We start from the raw sequence: 21050 nt of genomic DNA, 5'->3' as shown, positions 1-21050 counted from the left end.
AAAGACATCCTAATTTCAAGCTTGTGCTCCACCGAATCTATGCAACATAGAAATTAGTTGCACAGCGTGCACCTCTATCATTGAAAGTGAAGCCTCCACCTTCAGCTTTGTTTATTAACAGCACTACTATTACTCTCTTGTTAATTAATATTAGCACTACAAGAGAATTGAAGTGGCAAAAAAGAGTATTGAGAACACAGCATGGTCGGATCTTATTTGCGAATCTGATTGCAAATAAATGACAGCATCCAACAGCACCCACATTCGTCTATCACTTAAATTTTTCAGAACTCTCCTTCACCTCCCGTACAAGCAACTCCTATGCTCACAGTATTCGCATTAAATTGGCTTTTCTGAATCTTGTCAGTGTTAATGGTATTAGCTTTAAATTGGCTTTTATAAATTTGTGCCTTCGCCATATGACGCTTGGCAATATTAGTTTTTAACTTCTTAGCTTGTCCGATATTTTGTAAATATTTGGACAGTAATGCTGTTCATATTAAATTAGCCAAAAGAATGATTGTTAAATTGATGAGTTATAACTTCAAAAGTAAATTAGCGAAGGCCAACATTACACAACTTAGTCAAAGTGTTTAATTTTTGTTTATTGTTGGATGATCTATTGGAATTATTTTCACCCAGCAGCTGCAAAAGTAATCTGCCTGCATGCAGGCACTAAAAATACCCAAAAAAGCAACATTAGTGGAAGCAAAGAAGCTGTTTTGGAAATGGGAGGTGGAGGTGGAGTGGGACAGATTAACATGTGTAACTCCAAAGCAGTCACCAGATATTGTGAACCAATGTCCCAAACACAGAAGGGAGTATGACCTTAATTACTATGGGAACGTATAACTGCCGTAGTTGATTCACTTCAGCCTCTTTTCATAACCCCTAGTATATAAGAAATGTAATTTATGACACTATCAGGATTTTTTCGTACATAGAACTCGTGATTCCGTTGCCATAATCATGATAGCTTTAGTAACAGGACGTGTATTCATACAAGAAAAAAGGTGCTAAAATCTTGAAAAACAATCTTCTTTCCAATGATGCTTGCCATCCTTGCTTTGACTAGAAACGCATTGGAAACAAACGTTGAGGAACCTTGATTCTTTGCTCTATCTGGGCCTAGGAGTTTTGTGTTAAAAGTTTACTCAGCCAATTTCGCGCATGGTGCTACTAACATCTTTGTTTGGCAGAGTAAATGTCTGCAGAGATGACTAAATTATAATAAGAAAGATTAATACATGAATTGAATTGCTGTCAGGCTTCTTATTATGAACAGCTTCCTCTTGTTCTGATGCATATCCATCTGTGGAAGCTGCTCAAGAATTGTAAGATGCCTTCTGGCAGTTTCATGGGGAAAAAACATCTCCGGTAATTATAGAGGAATGTGCTCCCGCATAAAACAGAGCACATGGTAATCATATCCACTTTTGCCTCATTTGCTTCCAGTTATCTGATCGAAATTCTCCTGAATTTTCTTGAGTAAGGCCTCCCTGAATAACCAGACAAAGGATCATTCATCTCATTAATCCTATCTAGCTTACATTGTTGCCTTCAAGAAAATACTTTTTCACATATGAAACTGACAAAGAAATCAGAAGTCCTTATACCTATCTGGTTTGAATAGCAGATTCCGATACGTAAACCACTGAAACAAAAAATTCATCTCTTCAATCATTTAATATAAACTTTTTGAAATGCAAAATATATTCATAAAAACTAATCAATGAACCTGTAAAAATTATAAGCACAGTTAACTTACTGCTGTGTAAGTGATTCCAACAAGTTCAAAAACGCTTGGGATGAATGGCAATTTATCGATTGCCTGCAGATACAATGGTCCACATCCAAAAGACAAAATGGCGAAGCAGCGAGTTATTACAAGGCAGATGCTAAGCCAAATACAATAGAAACCAATGAAAAAAACTAAATTCCAACCAAAAAATGAAATGACTAGAAATCCACTCCCTGTTGAATTTAATGTTTTCTTGCCTAATGCACTACAGAAAAACTGATTCTTCCATACTAATTGAGTCTCACCCCAATCAAGCCAGTTGATCCCCAAAGGGCTATTGTAGCTGTAAGTCCCAGTCCAACAATAGCATACTTATCCTCCACCTTGTTCCACTGCAAAGCAAAAAAGTTATTCCAGAGGGGCAAGAAAAATCAAACACTTCAGAGCAACAATGCATCTAAGCGCAAATATAACATGCGCGCCATAATTTATAGTCAAAATTCGTTTAACATGCATACAACTTCCTGAACGCTCTTCAATATATCATCAACATTAGTTCCTGGCTCAGCTGACTCTCCCGTAGCTGTAACAACCACCCTTTTGGTGTTCCTATGACCTGAATTCAAATAAAGGTAGTATGAGATCCTCGGCCCTTGATAAAAAAGTAACCAAAAAGGTGTTCTTGTTGAATTAGTTCAGTAGTTTCAAACAATTTGCTGCCTCATTTAAATATAGACCTATTTTGAGCACCAAGACTCCTCTCTTTGAAGTTTCTTGACTGCCAAATAGGGTGGCTAGAAAATTTGGCCTTGCAAAGAAAGATCTACTCAAAATTCGGCAGAGGCAATGATCCAAATCTCTAGTTTGATTAAAAAGAAAACGATAAGTCGCTATAGGTTTACATTAGTAGGGAATAAGAACTTGATGGCAAAGTTTTAAATGGATTCCTTCGTAGCATCCTGAAGCTTGACTGAGTTGATCAAAAGGATTTCCCTTCCAATCTCAATCAGGAACAAGCAAGAAGCCATCCAAGCAACCTTAGGTCTCGGGCTCCTGCTTTGTTTACATGAACACTTAACTAAGTCATACAAGAGGCATTACATGTTTCCGAGATTAAGATACTTGCAAACTTCGCCACATCAAAGATGCAAATCTATTCACACAAGTATGGAGTAAGTTTGTGCCATTGATATAATGAAATTGCATGCCAGATATATACTCCCAAATTTTCACCAAGATTATAAATTGCTCTCAAAAAAATAAAGGCATTTGCAAGACATAATTCTTGCACAAATCGGGCTGATCGGAATGTTTTATCTTATTGTATACTATGAAGACCAAACTTCATTGACCTAGGTACAAATTCCCCTGGGAAATACAGAGAGTAACTAAAGAATGGACTACTTAATTAATATGAGAATTACGTATGGCTGTTTCTGAGAGGAGATGTTACTTATTTTTTCTAAATTGTTTATTATATAAGCAGCAAATTAGGGTGCTGAACCCTTTAATACAAAAAGTTCCAAGGGTAGATCAAAACAGGCCTACAGACCTTTAACAGCACACTAATAACATAATATGGTTCAGAGATTTTATTAAAAACAAAGGCAAAACAGAGAAAAACACAGAATTAACCAAACAAGAGGTTAGCAATTTTTAATAAGAGATATGATGTTACCACTCTGTGCTCTGCTAGGTTTTGCTGATTATAAAGAGATAGCAATCTTTGCTAAGAGATGTTATTGATATGAAACTAATCTTTCTTAAAACTGAAGCAATTAAAATACATCAAAAATAAATTGAAACACTCAAAGGGAAACATGAAGCAGCCTACCTTGGGAATGCAATAAGTCATCTGTTATTTATGGATGGGAAAGGCCAAGTTGACGAATACAGCCAAGCGAAGTTGGCATTTACATTCTGAATTTGGTCAGAATTTCATTTTGCCATTTTAGGCCATTCTCAAGTGGATTTTGTTAATTGGGAGGGGATTATAAAACTTTGGCAAACAGAATTCTGCACCCTTTCATAATATTGTAGACATTCTCTGAGCAGGGTTGTTTAAGGCCACAGATTTGAAATTATGTTTCGAGCAAGGTGACTTCATAGTTTTTTTTGGGTATCCTATCGAAAAAAAAGCCCCAAATTTTTAAATAAATTACTTTTTGTAAAAAATTAAACTTTTTATAATTATTTTCATGACCAATTTTCACAATTAATTATTTTTATATGAATTTTACTAATATGTTGGTGACTTTTCAAATATTTTTTTAAAATAAAATTTCAATTGACACATTAAAAAGCATGTATCTACAAAACCAAGATATACACATTGTGCTTAGATGTAAAGGTTCAAGTTTTGACTAAAAAATATTGTAGTTCGCTAACTTCTACATTGATTTCCAACGGAAGCAGGGAAAAACTGACATAATTTACTCTCCTATTTGCTATAAATTCCTGACAAATAACGGGAAACTCCCTCCAGTTTGTTCCTGGGCTTTTCCTACTATTGATCACACCCTATTCAGACCAAAAAACTGATACGATTCGAGTCTTTTGCAAGCCTACGCAGCCATAGCCCTTTCCAACCCGAGGGAAAAGATTCCCGTCAACTAACAGAAATGACAAAATAAGTATTTCCAAACTCCGTGAAGTATACAATAGAGTTCCATCATATAAGAGTTTCAGTTAATTAAATTCAGTTAAAATCCAGTGAAATTCAGTTAATTGACGTCAACCATTACATCAAATCGTCGACCTAGCAAACACTAAAATCTCATTATTTAGTTGTCTTAAAAGTCATTAAGCTAATATCTATTATTTCGCATTAACACAGGAAACAGAAATCTTGAGCAGTGTTGTTAAATTTACCTCCAATGTACAAATTTTTCTGGGCCTGCGCACATTTCTTTTGTGACGCCCCGTTGACAGGCAGAGCCGGCAGCTTGACAGAAAGCGTCAACGCATTAACATTGTGAGATGCTTTGACAGAAGAAGCTCCGTCAAGTCGAGGAGTGGAGCAGTTGACGGAAATGTTAAGCAGAGAGGCAGCCATGGAGAAACCAAAAAAATTTAATCTAGGGTTTGCAGGTATCTGCAATGCAGTCGTTTGTCTCGTGTTTTCTTCCGCAGGTTTTGTGGTGGGTTTTAAAATAACGTGACCCCTATTCTTGGGTTGTAAGAATCGGATAGGGAGGGCAATGTTTTGCTTCCTCCTATTGGTTGCTCTATGCCACCTGCTGTCCACCTCATCTAGATGGGGTTTGCTCGGTTTAACAAGACACGTGGCTTAAAAAGTGGCGGAACTCAACCGGCGCAGATGTCTTCGATTTCAAGGCATTTTGTGTTATCATGTTATTGTGACTCAACTTTGTTATTGTGACTCAACTTTTTCAAGAGGCTGGCATCATATTTATACCCGGGTGTTATAGTTCTAGATTGGTTTTATTTGTTTCTCTTACGTTTTTATTTTTTAAAATGGGAAGAGTTTCAATTACGACTTATTGGATTTTGTTAATTAAAAATTCATTAAAAAGATATCTAGTAGGCTAATAACCATCCATTGGTATATCTAATGGTTGGGAAAAGAGATAGTATCAATTGTGCAACTTTGCATTTGCGCATAAGTATTAGATCGATTGTGCAAATTTTTTGGTGGTCAAAGTGAAAGGTTAACTAGGTAATAGAGAATATGTTTGGGACTTCAACTCAAAATGACCACTTTTTGACCCTTGTGTGCATAAAGGATCCCACAACATTCATTGTAACCACCCAAAAGCCAAACAACAGTTGTAAGCACTTAAGTTACAAACAAAGGCAACCAAAAAAACTCATCAAAATTCGATGTATTGTTTAGAAGCTTAGGGTCCATTAAGTTAGCTATAACTACTCGTACCCTTCCCCTAATATGCATTAATTTTGATGTAGTATGGATAGATTGAAGAGGTTAAAAATTTAAGAACAGGAAGAGAAGGTATGTGTCTATCATATAATTGAAATAGTGAGTGTGAATTTTATAGTGACATTCAAGTCAAATACGTAGGTATTTTAGCAATGGTTTCTTTATAGAATATGTTCAAAGAGGAGAAAATTGAGAAAAATAGAGGAGTTCATCTCAAAAAAAAAATAGAAAATCAACAATGTAAAAAACTAAAATGGTCAATTTTATCTCTATATCTTTGGTCTTATTGAGGTTTTAAAAAATTATTATATTATATCATATAAAACATTTTTCATATTGAAGTAAGAAGTATATAATTTTATAAATACTCTAAGATAGGGCTTCCTCAGGTTCTCTATATTGTTTTGGACTTTGTTCTTGTATTCATTTCCAAACTCCTTTTTATACATCTTTATTTCTTTAATTACCTCAAGATTTTTTACACCGAGTGCATCTAAGAGATAAAGGGGAAATGATTTGGACCTTGTCTAAGAAGTTGGTGTCAAGAACTAACAATGAGAGGAAGTTTTGGGCCTTTCTAGCAGCAAGTCTCAAAATGTGCAAAGAAAAACATGTATACATAGTAGATATTGAAGGTGATTCTCAAATATGCATAAACTCGATATCTACCCACAATGTTCTGAATTGAAAGCTAAACTCAATATCTACCCACAATGTTCTAAATTGGAAGCTAAAAAATATTTTAGAATCTATTTGGAGCATCATTGAGGAACTTGATGACTTTGGGATTATGCATTGTGTTTGAGAAGCTAATAAAGTCACAAACTAACTTGTTGATTATGCATGCAATCAAAGTGAACTAGAGATGTTTGATTGCAAATTGAGTGTGTGGGGGTATGTTGGCGATGTAATGTTGTCAAGAATTTGTGGCGTGATTGCCATATTCACAAGTGCAAGGTAACTGGTATTGGATTCATGTTTGGGTCACTTGTTGCAATAAATCTTATGATTGTCGTAGTTGTTCTCATAGATTTCTAAACATAATTGTTGGTAGTGGAGGTGATTCAATGATCTTTTGATTTGATGGAGTATAAAGCTCTCAACATTCTTGCCTTCAATTTTGGGCTACATTTCTTCCTATTGGCACAATGTCATTAGTGTGAGAGATGGAAATCATTAGGGTAAATGGTACAAATTTTCCCTGTGATGCCAATGATATCATCATTCAATTATGGTGTGTTTTTCTAATATATTGAATATATGGATAAGGTATTATGCTAGTTTCTATATTTGGCAACTATTTCTAGGCATGCTCATGACAATAAATTGTTGGGTAAATTTTTGGCTTTCTTTACCTTAGCGCAAGGACACAAGGGTTTGACAAAGATTATATCAAACAAATTGGTAGTGCCTCACTTACAACTCACAATGGTCAAATCTATTTTGGATTTCAACAAGAACCCCCAAGATAGATAGTTGTGGAAGATTATTTGACATTGTTGAAGCTCTCAAAAATGAGGAAAGCAAGCTATTTCCCTTTTCTCTAGATGGAGTCATTCATGACAATATGGAAACATTTGTCTTGAGGAATAGTATTTGACATTGTTGAAGCTCCCAAAAATGAGGGAAGCAAGTTGTTTCTCTTTTCTCTAGATGGAGTCATTTGTGACAATATGGAAACATTTGTCTTGGGGAAGAGTATTTGACATTGTTGAAACTCTCAAAAATGAGGAAAGCAAGTTATTTTAGTTTTCAAAGATGGAGTTATTTATGGCAATATGGAAACCTTGTGATCCTTCTTTTTTCCAAGGCATATGTCACCTTCTTTCACGCTTGAGCAAGTGGAAAGAATCTTTGAATTTGTAGATGGTGTGAGATTTGTGATTCACAAACTCCCCAATTAACTTCATGATGCCCATGTGGCCTTTGTACTCCTACTCTTGTATTTTTGTAATCCTTTTGATTCTTTAATGGGAAAGGGAACAACCCCAATGTTAGCGATTTATGAATTCAAAAAAAAAATCTATTATTGAAAGGAATTTAGAATCCATAGGTAGGTAATTAGATTTTAATTATATTTTAAAAATTCTTGCATTAAGTATCTTTATCATTGTTAGGATTAAGGTGTCATCTATCTTGTAAATCCTATGTCAGATTGCATGGTTCCAACATCCTTGGAAAGTGTCCCTAGGTACTTAATTTGTATTGGAAAACTAATTTTCAATATTTGTTCTTAGTGTTGTTTGAAATACATTCATAAGGGGTGATGGGTTCCACTACCAAGTAAAGGTTACTTGTGGACATGAATATTTAATATTATTTTTCTACATGTGGATGCCTAGAATGGGATGGTTAATGACAAGTGAAGGGAAAATGGGTGATTGTTGGACTTCTCCAAGTGGGCGCTTGGAAAGAGGCAACAAGTGTCTCTTTGTATTTTGTCATTTATTGCATCTAATGTAATGTTTGTTGGGCACCTAGGTGTTAGGATTAGGTGTTTTACACCTTGTATAACATTGATTTAATTTAATTATGTAATTAAATAACTATTTGGGGCCACTTGTAAAGTTGTATGCAACATTGTGTTAGATACTTTATGTGGGTCAGACATGGGAAAAGTATTTATATTTGGGAAACTTAGTACCAAAAAGTAAATGTGGGGTCAATGATTTTGCGAACTCAATTTTGTGAACTCATACTTTTGAGTCACATGGTTGTACTTTAACACTTGGTTGCATTTGTGCAAGCTTATATGTATAAAAGTAAGCACATGTTTAGTGGATTAAGGTTGGCAAGTTGATGCTTTGGCTTGGTTATAATTGTATTAAGTTTTCTTTTGAGTAATACATATGTGAAGCATGGCACGGGATGTGTGGTTACATGCTTGGAAGCATTGAAAAGAATTGATGTTTGAGAGGGTTCATGAAGGCTTTGTAAGTTTATTGTAATGTTTCATTGCTAATTAATACATTGAGCATAAATTATTTTAGAGGCTAGATTTTTTCCTCTATGATAATTTGTCCATGGTATATCTTGTGTTATCTTGTGATATTTATTTGATCTTTGCATTTGGTTGTCTATATACTTTTATGCATGCTTTTCTATCAAGGGGTTATGTAGGAAATTTATTGATTGGCATAGTTGATTTTCCTAACACTAAGTTGAAGGGAAAGTATTGGAGCCAAAACCAATTTCATTTTGCATTATGAGGAGGCAATTTAAAAATTGGGATGTTTGGAATGAAGAGTCATCTTTGGGTGCCTTGTTTGGGGTTTTAGAGGTTTTTGAAAGTCTTTAAAATTAGCTCCTTGGATTTAGAAATTATGAGGAACAACTAATTATAGAGTTATGTAGATCCCACCTATAGATGTACATAGATTCTACATATTCTGTGAGACATGGACCAGCTCTGATACCATGTGAGATTTTGCCAAGATCAAGAGGCAATGGAAAGTACAAATAAGAGAGAACAAAATAGATGATAGAAATAAACTGTATTCTATCAAGATGAAAATAATGATCAACTGGATCATCAAGTGTTGTTCCATACAATGAATATGAGCCTGCTTATATAGGCAAGGCTATATGGATATGTGAGCACACAAACATGACATGTGGCTCAATAAGAAACAAGGGTAGGTAGGAAATAGGTGTGGGTAGGTAGGAGAAATAATATAATATTCCACATGAGGTGGATCACCCAGTGAATGTGGAGTGTAACAACAAGATAAGTCCACAAAAGGTGGAAATTCTCCTACACACACTATCCCTATGTGGCACAAACACCCAAGTGTCTCATACCCAAACTACTATGAAATGCATTTCCTAAGTAAACTTAAGTAAAGTGTAATAATATCCAAGATGAATAATTATTTACACCAACACCCCCCCTTAAGTGCAACTTAGGGGAATGCACTTAAGTCTACAATGCAACTAAGCAATGCAAGATGGGTCCCGGCTACTAGGCCATGTTAGGTACCATGTACAAATGCAAATGCATGCAAAACAATGCAATGAAATCTCTCACAAAGTGGGGAAAGAGAGAAAAACCCAATGGGAAAAAACCCTCCCCCAAAAGAGAGATGAAAACTAGATACAAAGAACTCTCATAGAAGTATATGAAGGACAAAACCCCATGTGAGGAAAAAGTCCCCCCCATATGAGAGAAGAAGAATAAGAAGAAGATGAGAGACTAGGAAGCCCCCCCCTCAATGTGGAATCTGCACCAATGATAGAAGCTCGATGTATGAAGAAACTACTCCACGAACGTCGAACAACATTCCTCCCCTAAGGAAGAAACAAAACCAAAGGTGTATCCATGAAGTCTCCCCAATCATGAAGGGAAGATGTATAAAAAAAACTCATGATGAATGGAATCTCTGAAAACTACTCAAGTGTCCCCATGTCGATGCTGAAAGATACCCCCTCCAAAGGTGGTAAACTATGCCACACTGCTAAAAAAGGCACTCCAAGATCTAGTGGAGATGGATGTAGAACATGTCCCAAAGACTCACATGTCTCCTCAAAAGATAAAGAAACCTCCTCCAACTGTTGTACATAAGTATCCACAATCATGTCAACCTCAAAAGAATGATCATGTAGAGAATGAACAAGAGGGTTAGAGTGTGCCCTTGCAACAATCGAAGAAGAATCATCTTCATCAAAGAGAAGATGAATGTCATCAATGATGTCTCCCAAATCTGCAATGTAGGATTCCACAAACAAACTTGCAATGTTTGTCAAGTAATCATCCCATGAATTTGAAGCTGGAAGACAATGAATATCCTACTGCACTGAATCACATGAAGGCAAAATTGTTGCACTATCCGCATCATCAGGTGCAATAGGTGATGTGATATCAATATGAGGAGATGAAATAAAAGGCTCAAGAACAGGGTCACATGTGAGAATCCCCATGTTCAAGTGCCAAAAGTTCTCCTCAAAATCTGAACCATCACAAGAAGTGTGATCATCATGTGTAGAATCATCAAATGTGAAATCATCATTATCAACAAAATCTGAAAAGGAGTATAACCGAGATGCATGATCAACCACCCCAGTAGCAATGATAGCTCTAGTCTCCAAGTCTCTAATGAAAATTGACTCAGGTGTGAACTCCACAACTCTCTTGGTTGCGCCATGTGTGATTTGATAGATGGAAAGGAGATTGTTTGTCAAGTGGGGTACACACAACACATCATTGAAGGAGTTATCCCCAATGTCAATAGATCCTTTACAAATCACATCCATGTATGTATGATTTCCCATCAAAATATGCGGCATGGTGCAAGGCTCAAATGTAGAGAACATAGACTGCGAAGATGCCATATGATGAGAAGCCCCTGAATCTAGAAGCCATCTCTCTGAATCATGACTTGTTGTAGCACAAAGAGCTTTTCCTTTTCTTGTCCCAAAAGAGTGAGTCTTCCCACTTGTAGAAGACATGAATGCTTGCCCTTTTCCTTTTGAATGTGAGGAAGTGGAAGTTGATGAATCATCCTTCTTGTAGACATTAGGCAAATCAATGTTATGCTTTTTGAGGATATGTGTGAGCTCATCAATCTTCTTAGAATGGCAACGACGCTCCTCATGAACAAACTTCTTACAATAGGCACAAGTGGGTCTCTCCCTCTTTGGTGAGTTATCCCTCTTGGAAGAGGATGAATCTCCTTGTTGTGGAGAGGATGATTCTTTGTCCTTAGGCTTTGATTGCCATTTCTTCTTGTTTGAGTTGTCCTTTCCTTGATTTCCTTTGTTCCCTTGATTTGCCACTAATGCTTGAGACTTAGAAGCCTTAAAAATGCCCATTCTTATCAACTTAGTTTGTTCCATCATCAACATTTCAGTGAAAGCATCAAATGTAGGCATTGTGTAGCTTGAACCCATTGTCATCCTATGGGTTTGGAAACTAGAAACAAATACTACATATTCTTGTGGAAGCTTGCCCATCAAGTTGAAGATCAATTGAGTATCCTTCTTATCAATGTCACAATCCTTGAGTTGTGCCCTCAACTAATTTGCCTTAGTGACATAATCTTGTATAGTATCAAAGTTCTTGGGATCTAACATGGTGAGATCACTATCAATTCGATATCCCCTAATCTCATCAACTTGACCATACAAGTCTTGAAACTTTTGCCAAACATCCTTCATTAGAATACACTTCTCAATATGAAAAATGAGATCCTTTGATACATAATTTCTTAAGGTACCAATTGCCATGATATTTTTAGTGAGCCAATCCAAGTGACCAACTGGATCAACCTTAGGATCAGCGGGAGCAACAATAGTTCCATCAATATAATGAGTTAGTCCTTTTTCCACAAGTTTACTCCATGCATCAATTTTCCAAGTAGCATAATTATGAGGAGTTAATAGAGGAAACTTAGAAGAACCCATAGCAACAAAAAGGAAGGAACACAAGAGCACAAAAGCACAAGAGACACCCCCCAAAAATGATGATTTTGGGACTTTATATGTAGTGCATGTACAATAGGCCACTTGTGAAAAATGGCAAGGTGGAATTCTGATTTTGTTTTACAACTGCCCCAATAGGCTAAGAACTACAAAGCAAAAGATCAGAAAGATAGATCTATGCAATACAGATGCCAAATTGGCCAAATAAGACCATATGATGATAATACAATTTCTACCCAAAATTGTTGAAAACTGATAGCAGATTTTGAAAGTAGATGAAAAATTATGCACTTTAAAAAAAATGGCACCTGAAAAGGAGTCCATATGAGCCCAAATGAAGCCTCCAAAGTTGTAAAAATTGAAATTTCATGATTTCCAAACAACCTGTATCCGAAAATCCGAAAAATCTTGCACCATTGTACAGATCACAAAATTCTACCCCAAAACAAAAAAAAATTGCTCGAAAAAAGGTGTCTGGATGAGTGAGATATCACTATTTGAAAATTTCTTGCAAAATTATAATTTCTGGAAAATTTCCGTCGCGGCTTCAAACTTCAAATGCCTCTAGATTTGGCCTCCGAAGTCCGATTGGGATGAAACAAAAAGCAAAATTGAATTTCTTGGACCTCCTTAATCCAATGGTGACCTCATATTTGACTAATCAAGCTTCAATAATAACCTGCAATAGAAAGCTCCAAAATGCAAACCCCAAATAACATCAAAATTCTCTCAATTGGCAAACCAATGACACTCTAATGGCTCTGATACCATGTGAGACATGGACCAACTCTGATACCATTTTAGATTTTACCAAGATCAAGAGGCAATGGAAAGCACAAATAAGAGAGAACAAAATAGATGATAGAAATAAATTGTATTCTATCAAGATGAAAATACTGATCAACTGGATCATCAAGCGTTGTTCCATACAATGAATATGAGCCTGCTTATATAGGTAAGGCTATATGGATATGTGAGCACACAAACATGACATGTGGTTCAATAAGAAACAAGGGTAGGTAGGAAATAGGTGTGGGTAGGTAGAAGAAATAATATAATATTCCACATGAGGTGGATCACCCAGTGAATGTGGAGTGTAACAACAAGATAAGTCCACAAAAGGTGGAAATTCTCCTACACACACTATCCCAATGTGGCACAAACACCCAAGTGTCTCATACCCAAACTACTATGAAATGCATTTCCTAAGTAAACTTAAGTAAAGTGTAATAATATCCAAGATGAATAATTATTTACACCAACATATTCTAATGCTACCTTGAGATATGTTGTTGGATTTTGGTGATAGGGGCATTTAGTTTATGATTTGATCTTTGATTATGGTTGTATGGGAGGTGTACAATAGTCCAATATTGCTTTTATAGTTTCTTACACTCTTGATGTCTTATCGATTAAATATCTCCATAAAACTTTAACATGTTTATATGAATTTATTCCTCATATCTAGTATTGTATTTATTAATAGGACTATTTAGTAGGAACTATTGTAAAATAGTGCATGGAAAGAATCAACTAGTCCACATAGCTCTAGACCAAAAGGTGGAAGTGGCAAAACAATAAGAAATGTGAAAATAAAGAAATGCTTTAAGAAAATGGGAAGTTGAACATTGACAACAAGATGTGAGAGAAGGGTAAAAACATGTTTAACTTGAGTTTAGATAATTGTGCAATTAACTATATAGTTAGGGTTAATCAATCTGGCAATAGGAGAGTATCTATGGTTATTATAGAATAAAAATTGGAGTAAATCATGAGTGTTATGCATATTGCAAGAACTCGTGATGAACATGTCAAAGTAAAGGAAGACCTTGCTACGATTGAGAGGAACATTGCGGTTATAGATCATAATGTGTATGTGTATGTGTATGTATGTGTATGTGTATGTGTATGTGTATGTGTATATGTATATGTGTATATATACATATATAGATATACGTGTATATATACATATATATAGTGGTTTTAAAAAAAAAATATTAATTTGGATATTTAATCAAATGGTTGTACTTGGTGGTCATATATTGATCTTCATATAAGAATATATTATTTAAAGTTGTTTCTTTTACATACAATAGAATATGCATCCTAAACAAAAATTAAAAAAACACAATCATATTTGATTAAGTATTGAATATCAATTTTTTAGGGTTTTTTGTTGGAATATTAGATTGTGGAAACAAATAAATTTAGAGTGTAAATTAAAACTTGATTTAATCAAAATAAACATGCAAATGTATAGTTAATTGATTAAGTATTGAATATAAATTTTTTAGGGTTTTTTGTTAGAATATTGGATTGTGGAAACAAATAAATTTAGAATGTAAATTAAAACTTGATTTAATCAAAATAAACATGCAAATGTATAGTTAAATATATAATTACACCAAACATGTTCCTTTATATGAAGTGAACGCCATGTCAGTGTCTATTTGTGGTTGTCCTCACCCACATACTATTGCAAGATGATTGAATAAATTTTAGTCGTTCATCAATTTTTTGTCGTTTTTACCTCGTTGCCTATTCTTTATCCATGGTCTTCTTGACTTTGTTGGTTTTCTAGTTCAACCACCTATCACAACTTTAAATCCTCCCACAACTTTGTGAAAATTAATTTGTAATTTTTCATTGCCCTCTCAACGATCTCCACTCCCCATACATCTTTTTTTTCGTCGTTGATGGGTTCGTTGATTTTTTTTAACTGATAACTTTATTCATATTTAAGGTGTTTCACTTTTAATGAAAAGCTTAGAAAATTTTTCATTTTAAAATTGAAATTTGATTTTTTTTTTTAAATTTATAAATATAATTTAAAATAGTTAATTATATATTATGAAATTTTTAAATATAATTTTTTTTTAAAGATTATAATAATTATTATATTATAATAAATAAATAATAAATGATATGTTTCTAGTCATTGATTGGACCTATGGTCTCGGGCAAGGCCAGAGGTTTTCTCCTCTCTGCTCTTTCCTACCGGTGCCCGCACTAAGCGGAGATTGTAATACTATTTATTAATAAAATATGGCTTAGGCTTTTTACTGAGCAAATAATAATAATAATAATAATAATAGTAAATTAATGATATGCCTCTGCATGCGAAAAGGCAATGCAATGCATCAACATCTTCTTTTGAGCATTCTTATCCGCCATGGGGAAATTACAGAGGCTCTGCAAATCATTTCATTATTTTGGCTAATAACTCCGGGACTGAGGATCTTGGAAGGGTCATATCACGAACCTGAGATCAAGAGGCCTTCTTTGCAAAAACAAAATACTCTTTGGTTAATGCGGTTAGGGCTCCCTCCCCCTCTTTACAAGGGTTGGGATCGGGATTGGCATTTGGTGAGCCGCAAAAATAACAGGGCTTTAGGGCTACCAAATGGCCCCAAACAAAATTTCAGTTATTGTTGGGAGGAGGGTTTTGTAAAACCTAACCACTCAAAGAGTTCCTCTACTCGCTACATTCCTCCATGAAAATCTCTGGGCAAATTATTAGAGGATATGGAAACCTCTAACCATTACAATTCTATGGAAATCAAGCACCCTATGTCGGATCTACCTTCAAATTCCCCAGCTACTCCTAATAGGTTGGTCATTGAAATTGATAATTATACCCAGGCTAGGTATCAAATGCATTGCAGCGATAGAATGATCTTTTCTCGGTGGAAAGGTTGGGGGATCCCGTTGGAACAAATTGCTAACTGGGTGTCATCTTCCTTCAATAACCAGGTAAAAATTGAAATCCTTCCTAATAATTTCTTAGCTATTGAATGTGGTAATCAGAATCTTAGAAATTCATTACTTAATGGGGATATATTAAAATTTAAAGGTCTAGGGTTTGATTGCTAGGAATGGCAACCTCTCTTTCTCCCATCTCAATTCAATTCCTGCATGGTTAATAGAGCAATTTCACTTGATAAATTCCTTGTAGAATTGCGCAATAATGACTTTTTAAGAATAATAGGCAACAAAATAGGTAAATTTGTAGAAGTCAAAAAATCAGCCCTAAGCTTCTTTAACTAGCTCTTAATCGTTAATATGAATATTAACATAAAATCTTTAGAGCCTATAACTCTAAAATGTGACAAATCTTGTTTAACTCTAGAATTACCCTTTTATAATGGTCCTTTCAAAGATTCTATGCCAAGGAAGATCCCCTCCAAGAAACCTCTCCCTGTTTCGTTTCTCAAGTCTAATGGCACTCCATTCAAATTCATGGAAGGAAGGGGTTTTACCCTAGAGGGCTATAAGATTGATACTAAACCTAATCATCTTACCTCGAACCTTTATCCTCATAGCTCCCTATTAAGCCCTCTCGTTCCCCTCTTCCTTCACTTCTAACTATAAATTCACCTATAGCTGACTCTCTTCTGGAGGATCGAGATCTGGAAGATGGTGAAATCAATGAGGTTATCCCCCAGAAAGAGCAGCTCGCCCTGACAAATAGGTCATCATCTAGCTCTCTCATTCCACCAGAGAGGCTGAGCCCCTTGGGGTCTCCCCCTTTATTGGAACTGATTGCCTCTGAGCAATCAATAGAGCTGGATAGGCTTTCCCCAGATCCAGGATTGCATCCTTACAGGGTCAACCAATCTCTCTAGTCTCAAGTATGGAGGGCTTTGAGGAGGCAAAGGTTTGCCCTCCATCTCTGATGGTGGTTTTTGATCCATTTGTAGAATCTGAGAATGATCGAGTGGCTAGGGAAGTTAAAATCATTGCCAATTTTGTAGGGGAAGAAGTAGTAAATGACCTCATGGACCTATTGGTTGATGAAATCTGTGATGATGAGGAGTTGGAAAGACAAAGGGATCCCCTTGTCAAAAATCTAGTGGATGTCACTAGAGTCGACTTAGAAATAGATGAACTCTTTGTAGCTTTAGATAACTTAGAAAATGATAACCCAAATACTCTAGGCATTCTCAGCTCTGATAGAAGCAAAGACTCTCCTGATTGTGCTAAACACAGTAAGAGAAGAGGTAGGAGATCCCTTGCTAAACTAAGATCAAAGGATGGAGAAGCCAAGGGTCAGTCTAAAATATCTACTCTTTTTAATGCAGGGGAGGGGAAGTTCCTCCCCACAGAGCCATGAAAATCATAACTTGGAATGTTAGGGGTTTGAATGCCCCTAACAAACATCGCATCTTAAAGCGTTGCATCTCTGATTCTGAACCAGATATAATGTTAATCCAAGAAACCAAAATGAACTCCTCTGAGATAGCCCTTTTTGAGAAAAAACTAGGCGTTAGACAGCTAAAGCACTCCCCTGCTACAGGGGCCTTAGGGGGCTTAGCCATCATTTGGGACTCTAGATTCATCTCGTTTACACCTTTAGAGATTAAGCAAAATTGGATGGGAGGAGAAGTAGTAAGTTATAAAAATAACCTGTTTCAAATTGATTAACGTTTACGGTCCTATCCAAAATAGGGATAAGGCTAGGGTGTGGGTTGAACTAGAGTCTTTCCTTAGAAGTTTCCCAAATGATGTATGCATCATTTGGGGGAGAAATCAATGCTATCACTAAGATAGCTGACAAAAGAGAAGGCAACAACAAACTTCCTCCAGTGGTTGTAGATTTCAATCATTGGATCAATAGGAACTCCCTGTTGGAAATCTAGACGATAGATAATGCCTTCCCCTGGAACAACAAAATGCTTGGTTTCTGTAACATTGCTGAGAAAATAGATAGGTTCTTTATCCATGGAGGGCTCTCAGAGCTTAACTTTACCCTGAATGCAGAACCCCTCCCTTTAGCAAGATCTGACCATTTCCCACTGCAACTAATCTTATTATTAGACCACTCCCCTAAAAAATCTCCCTTCAAATTTGAGAGCATGTGGTTCAGAGATGATAACTTTTAAAACTTAATTGAGAACTAGTGGAGAAGCTCTATTTTCTTTGGTTTGAAGATGTTTATTATCACAAGCAAGTTAAAGCTTATCAAAAGGAAGCTCTTAGAATGGAACAAGACTAATTTTGGAAATTTTTTCGATAAAAAAGCTCCTAATAGAAAATGAGCTTAAGAATATTAACATTGAGGTTCTTGAGAAGGGGATGGATGAACATCTCTTCCTCAAAGAAAAGGCTCTACTCTCTGAATATGAAAAGACACTCTCAAATGAAGAGATCTTTTGGAAACAAAAATCGAGAGAGACTTGGTTGAGTGATGGGGACCGAAATACTAAGTTTTTCCACAATAGCACTAAGTAGAGGTGATGGGTCAATCAAATTTCTAAAATTAAGAATTGCTAGGGTTCCATCCTGTCTGAATCGGATGATGTTGCCTCTGAGGCAGCAAGGTTTTTTGATAAAATCTTAAACAATATTGAAGGCTCCAACCTCAGTGGCCAACTCAATATTATCAAGAATCTTCCAAAACTCATTAACGATGACCACAACAAAATCCTGTCTAAGAAATTCTTTGAGGAGGAGGTTAAATATGTCCTTATGAAGATGAATCCCAACAAGGCCCCAGGCCTGGATGGCTTCCCCACTAGCTTTTTCCAAAAAAGTTGGAGTTTTATGGGGACAGAGATCACAGACGTCTTAGAAGGTATTAGAAACTCTAGTAAGATTCTCAAAGAAATCAACAATACCTTCTTAGCTCTCATCCCCAAAAAAGAGAATCCTGAAAGCTTTAATGACTTCAAACCGATAGTCCTGTGAAACACTTTGTACAAACTTTTAACCAAAACCCTAGTAGCTAGACTCCAGAATCTTCTCCCCATTATCATTAGTGAAGAACAAACCAGCTTCGTAGTTGATAGATCAATCTATGATGGGGTTATTATAGCCCAAGAGACCATTCATTCAGTCCAGCTCAACAGGGCCCCAAGTATGCTAGTCAAATTAGACATAAGCAAAACTTACAACAAAGTTGATTGGCGCTTCCTATGCAAATGCTTGGAGGCCTTTTGATTTTCCAAATCCTGGATCAACCTAATCTTTGAATGTATATCCACCCCCAAATTCTCAGTCTTGGTTAATGGTTCCCTGGAAGGTTTCTTCAACAGCTCAAGAGGGCTCAGGCAAGGAGATCCTATGTCCCCCTTCCTCTTCATCATCATGGCTGAAGCCCAAGGTAGATCCATCTCTAAGGCTAAAGAGGAAGGTGGGATCTAAGGAATCCCCATTACCAGTGGCCTCCCTCCCTTTACCCACCAGCAATTTGTCAATGACACGATGCTTTTTGGGTAGGGAAGTGAGCGCCTTCAAAGGCATCCTTAATTCCTATATGCTAGCCTCCAGTCAAGAGGTGAATCTGGCCAAGTCTGCAGTTTTTATGTTCAACATAGACCCCTCCTTAGGGAAAATGATCAGCAATGTCCTGGAGATTAGTGAAGGAACTCTTCCTTGCAAATGTCTAGGAATTCCCCTTGACAAGGGTAGAAGACCCTCAAAATTATGGGACAACTTGGTGGATAAAATCAAGTCTAGGATTAACACTTGGAAAGGAAAATGGCTCTCATATGTAGGTAGAGAAACCTTGTTTAGATAAGTCTTGTCAGCTATTCCCATTTACCAGCTCTCCTGTCAACATTTATCTTATTCTAAACTTGCAGAGCTCAACAAGCATCTCAGGACTTTCTTTTGGCAAGGTGCTAATGATAATCGTAAAATATCACTCATATCCTGGGACAAGATATGCAAACCTAAAGAAGAAGGAGGAATTGGCATTAAAAACCTTTGTGATTAGGGCAAAGCCTTGGGTACCAAGTTGGTCTAGAGGATGTTCAAAACCCCCCACCTCAAATGGGCTCACTTGTTGTACCACAAATACCTTAATGGAGGGAATCCTATCCAAATCTTCAAAGAAACCAACCCTCCCAGAGGATCCTGCCTATGGAATTTTATATTAGACTGCAGGAGGATTATCTCTGATAGACTTACTTGGAACCTGGGGTCCAGGGATAAAGCTCTTTTCTGGTCAGATTCATGGGGTGGATATAAGGCTATTGATAATATCCATGACTTTGGTGCCACTCGTATCCTTCTTGAATCTCATAGAGGACCCCTGTTAAACAACTATTTCTCCCCTTCAGAGGATGGGGCTGGTTGGTAGTGGATCGAGAAGGAAGATGAGGATATCCCGGTAAGGGATAAACAAAAATTTATGAAAATTCTTAAATCAAGGAACATTGCCTTAGGTCAAAATGAGGACAAGCTTCTTTGGGATGGCTCCCTAAGAGGAGAATACAACTCCAAGGATGGGTACTCTCTCATCTCCAAATAGTTTTTAAGACCTATGAATGAGCTTCCCTTGAAACTTTGCTGGGATAAATACTGTCTACCTAAGGCAGGTTACTTGTCTTGGCTTGCGGTTCAGAACAAGCTCCTAACTGCAGACAAATTTAGAAGAATGGGGTATGAGGGCCCTAGTAGATGTCCTCTTTGTGAGGCAGACGAGGAAGACACCAATCATATCCTCCTTAACTGCCCCTTTGCTCATAAATGTTGGATTTGGTTCACCAACAAACTTGAATGGTCAGTGGCCTTCTCCCACACCATCTTCGGAATGCTCAAGGGATGGCCTCTCCTCAGGCATGGTTGTCTCTTTGAAGGTTTATGGATAGCTCTTCCTTCTTCCATTATGTGGGAACTATGGAAGGAGAGAAATATATGTCTCTTTATGAATGAAAAACTAGAGGTTCCCAGAATCATTAATAGGATAGAGTCAACTATCACTGAGCTCATGAACAACCGACTGTCATCAAGCACATTGAAGAATGCTTCTATCACTTATTGGGATGAAAAGATGATTAAACATTGGGAAGGCTTATCCTTTCCTCCCTTCGTAGGAGATGGTCCTATTGCAAGTCTTCGATCAAGGGATGCATGCAGATGGCAGCCCCCAGGAGAAGGTTGGGTGAAGCTAAACTTTGAAGGGGAATCTCGTGGCAACCCAGGGCATGCAGGGTTAGGATGTGTTGTTCATAATTGGGAAGGCAAGGAACTAGCAACCCTTGCCTC

The 21050-nt window shown here is 36.6% G+C and overlaps 1 protein-coding gene across 1 annotated transcript; it reads right to left on the bottom strand.

The window, feature by feature from the left end:
* Positions 1 to 590: 590 nt before the first annotated feature.
* Positions 591 to 4908, bottom strand: LOC131051243 (protein CURVATURE THYLAKOID 1B, chloroplastic). The gene is made up of 6 exons (XM_057985663.2): positions 4613 to 4908; positions 2260 to 2357; positions 2047 to 2133; positions 1769 to 1831; positions 1617 to 1654; positions 591 to 1499 (listed from the first exon to the last, which is right to left on the bottom strand). The coding sequence occupies exons 1-6, from the start codon at positions 4794 to 4796 to the stop codon at positions 1442 to 1444; spliced, it is 528 nt and encodes a 175-aa protein (XP_057841646.1). The 5' UTR covers positions 4797 to 4908; the 3' UTR covers positions 591 to 1441.
* Between the last annotated feature and the right edge of the window lie 16142 nt (positions 4909 to 21050).

Source organism: Cryptomeria japonica, chromosome 5 (genome assembly GCF_030272615.1).
Source record: "Cryptomeria japonica chromosome 5, Sugi_1.0, whole genome shotgun sequence".
Lineage (NCBI taxonomy): Eukaryota > Viridiplantae > Streptophyta > Pinopsida > Cupressales > Cupressaceae > Cryptomeria > Cryptomeria japonica.
The sequence above is the reverse complement of the archived record's forward strand: the minus strand, read 5'-3'. Positions and strand labels throughout refer to the sequence as shown.

Coding starts and splice junctions, on each gene's coding strand:
- LOC131051243 (XM_057985663.2), bottom strand. CDS start 4,796: ATGGCTGCCTCTCTGCTTAACATTTCCGTCAACTGCTCCACTCCTCGA. Junction 2,134..2,259: donor TGAAGAGCGTTCAGGAAGTT/GTATGCATGTTA, acceptor TTTGCTTTGCAG/TGGAACAAGGTGGAGGATAA. Junction 1,832..2,046: donor GATCAACTGGCTTGATTGGG/GTGAGACTCAAT, acceptor TTGTATCTGCAG/GCAATCGATAAATTGCCATT.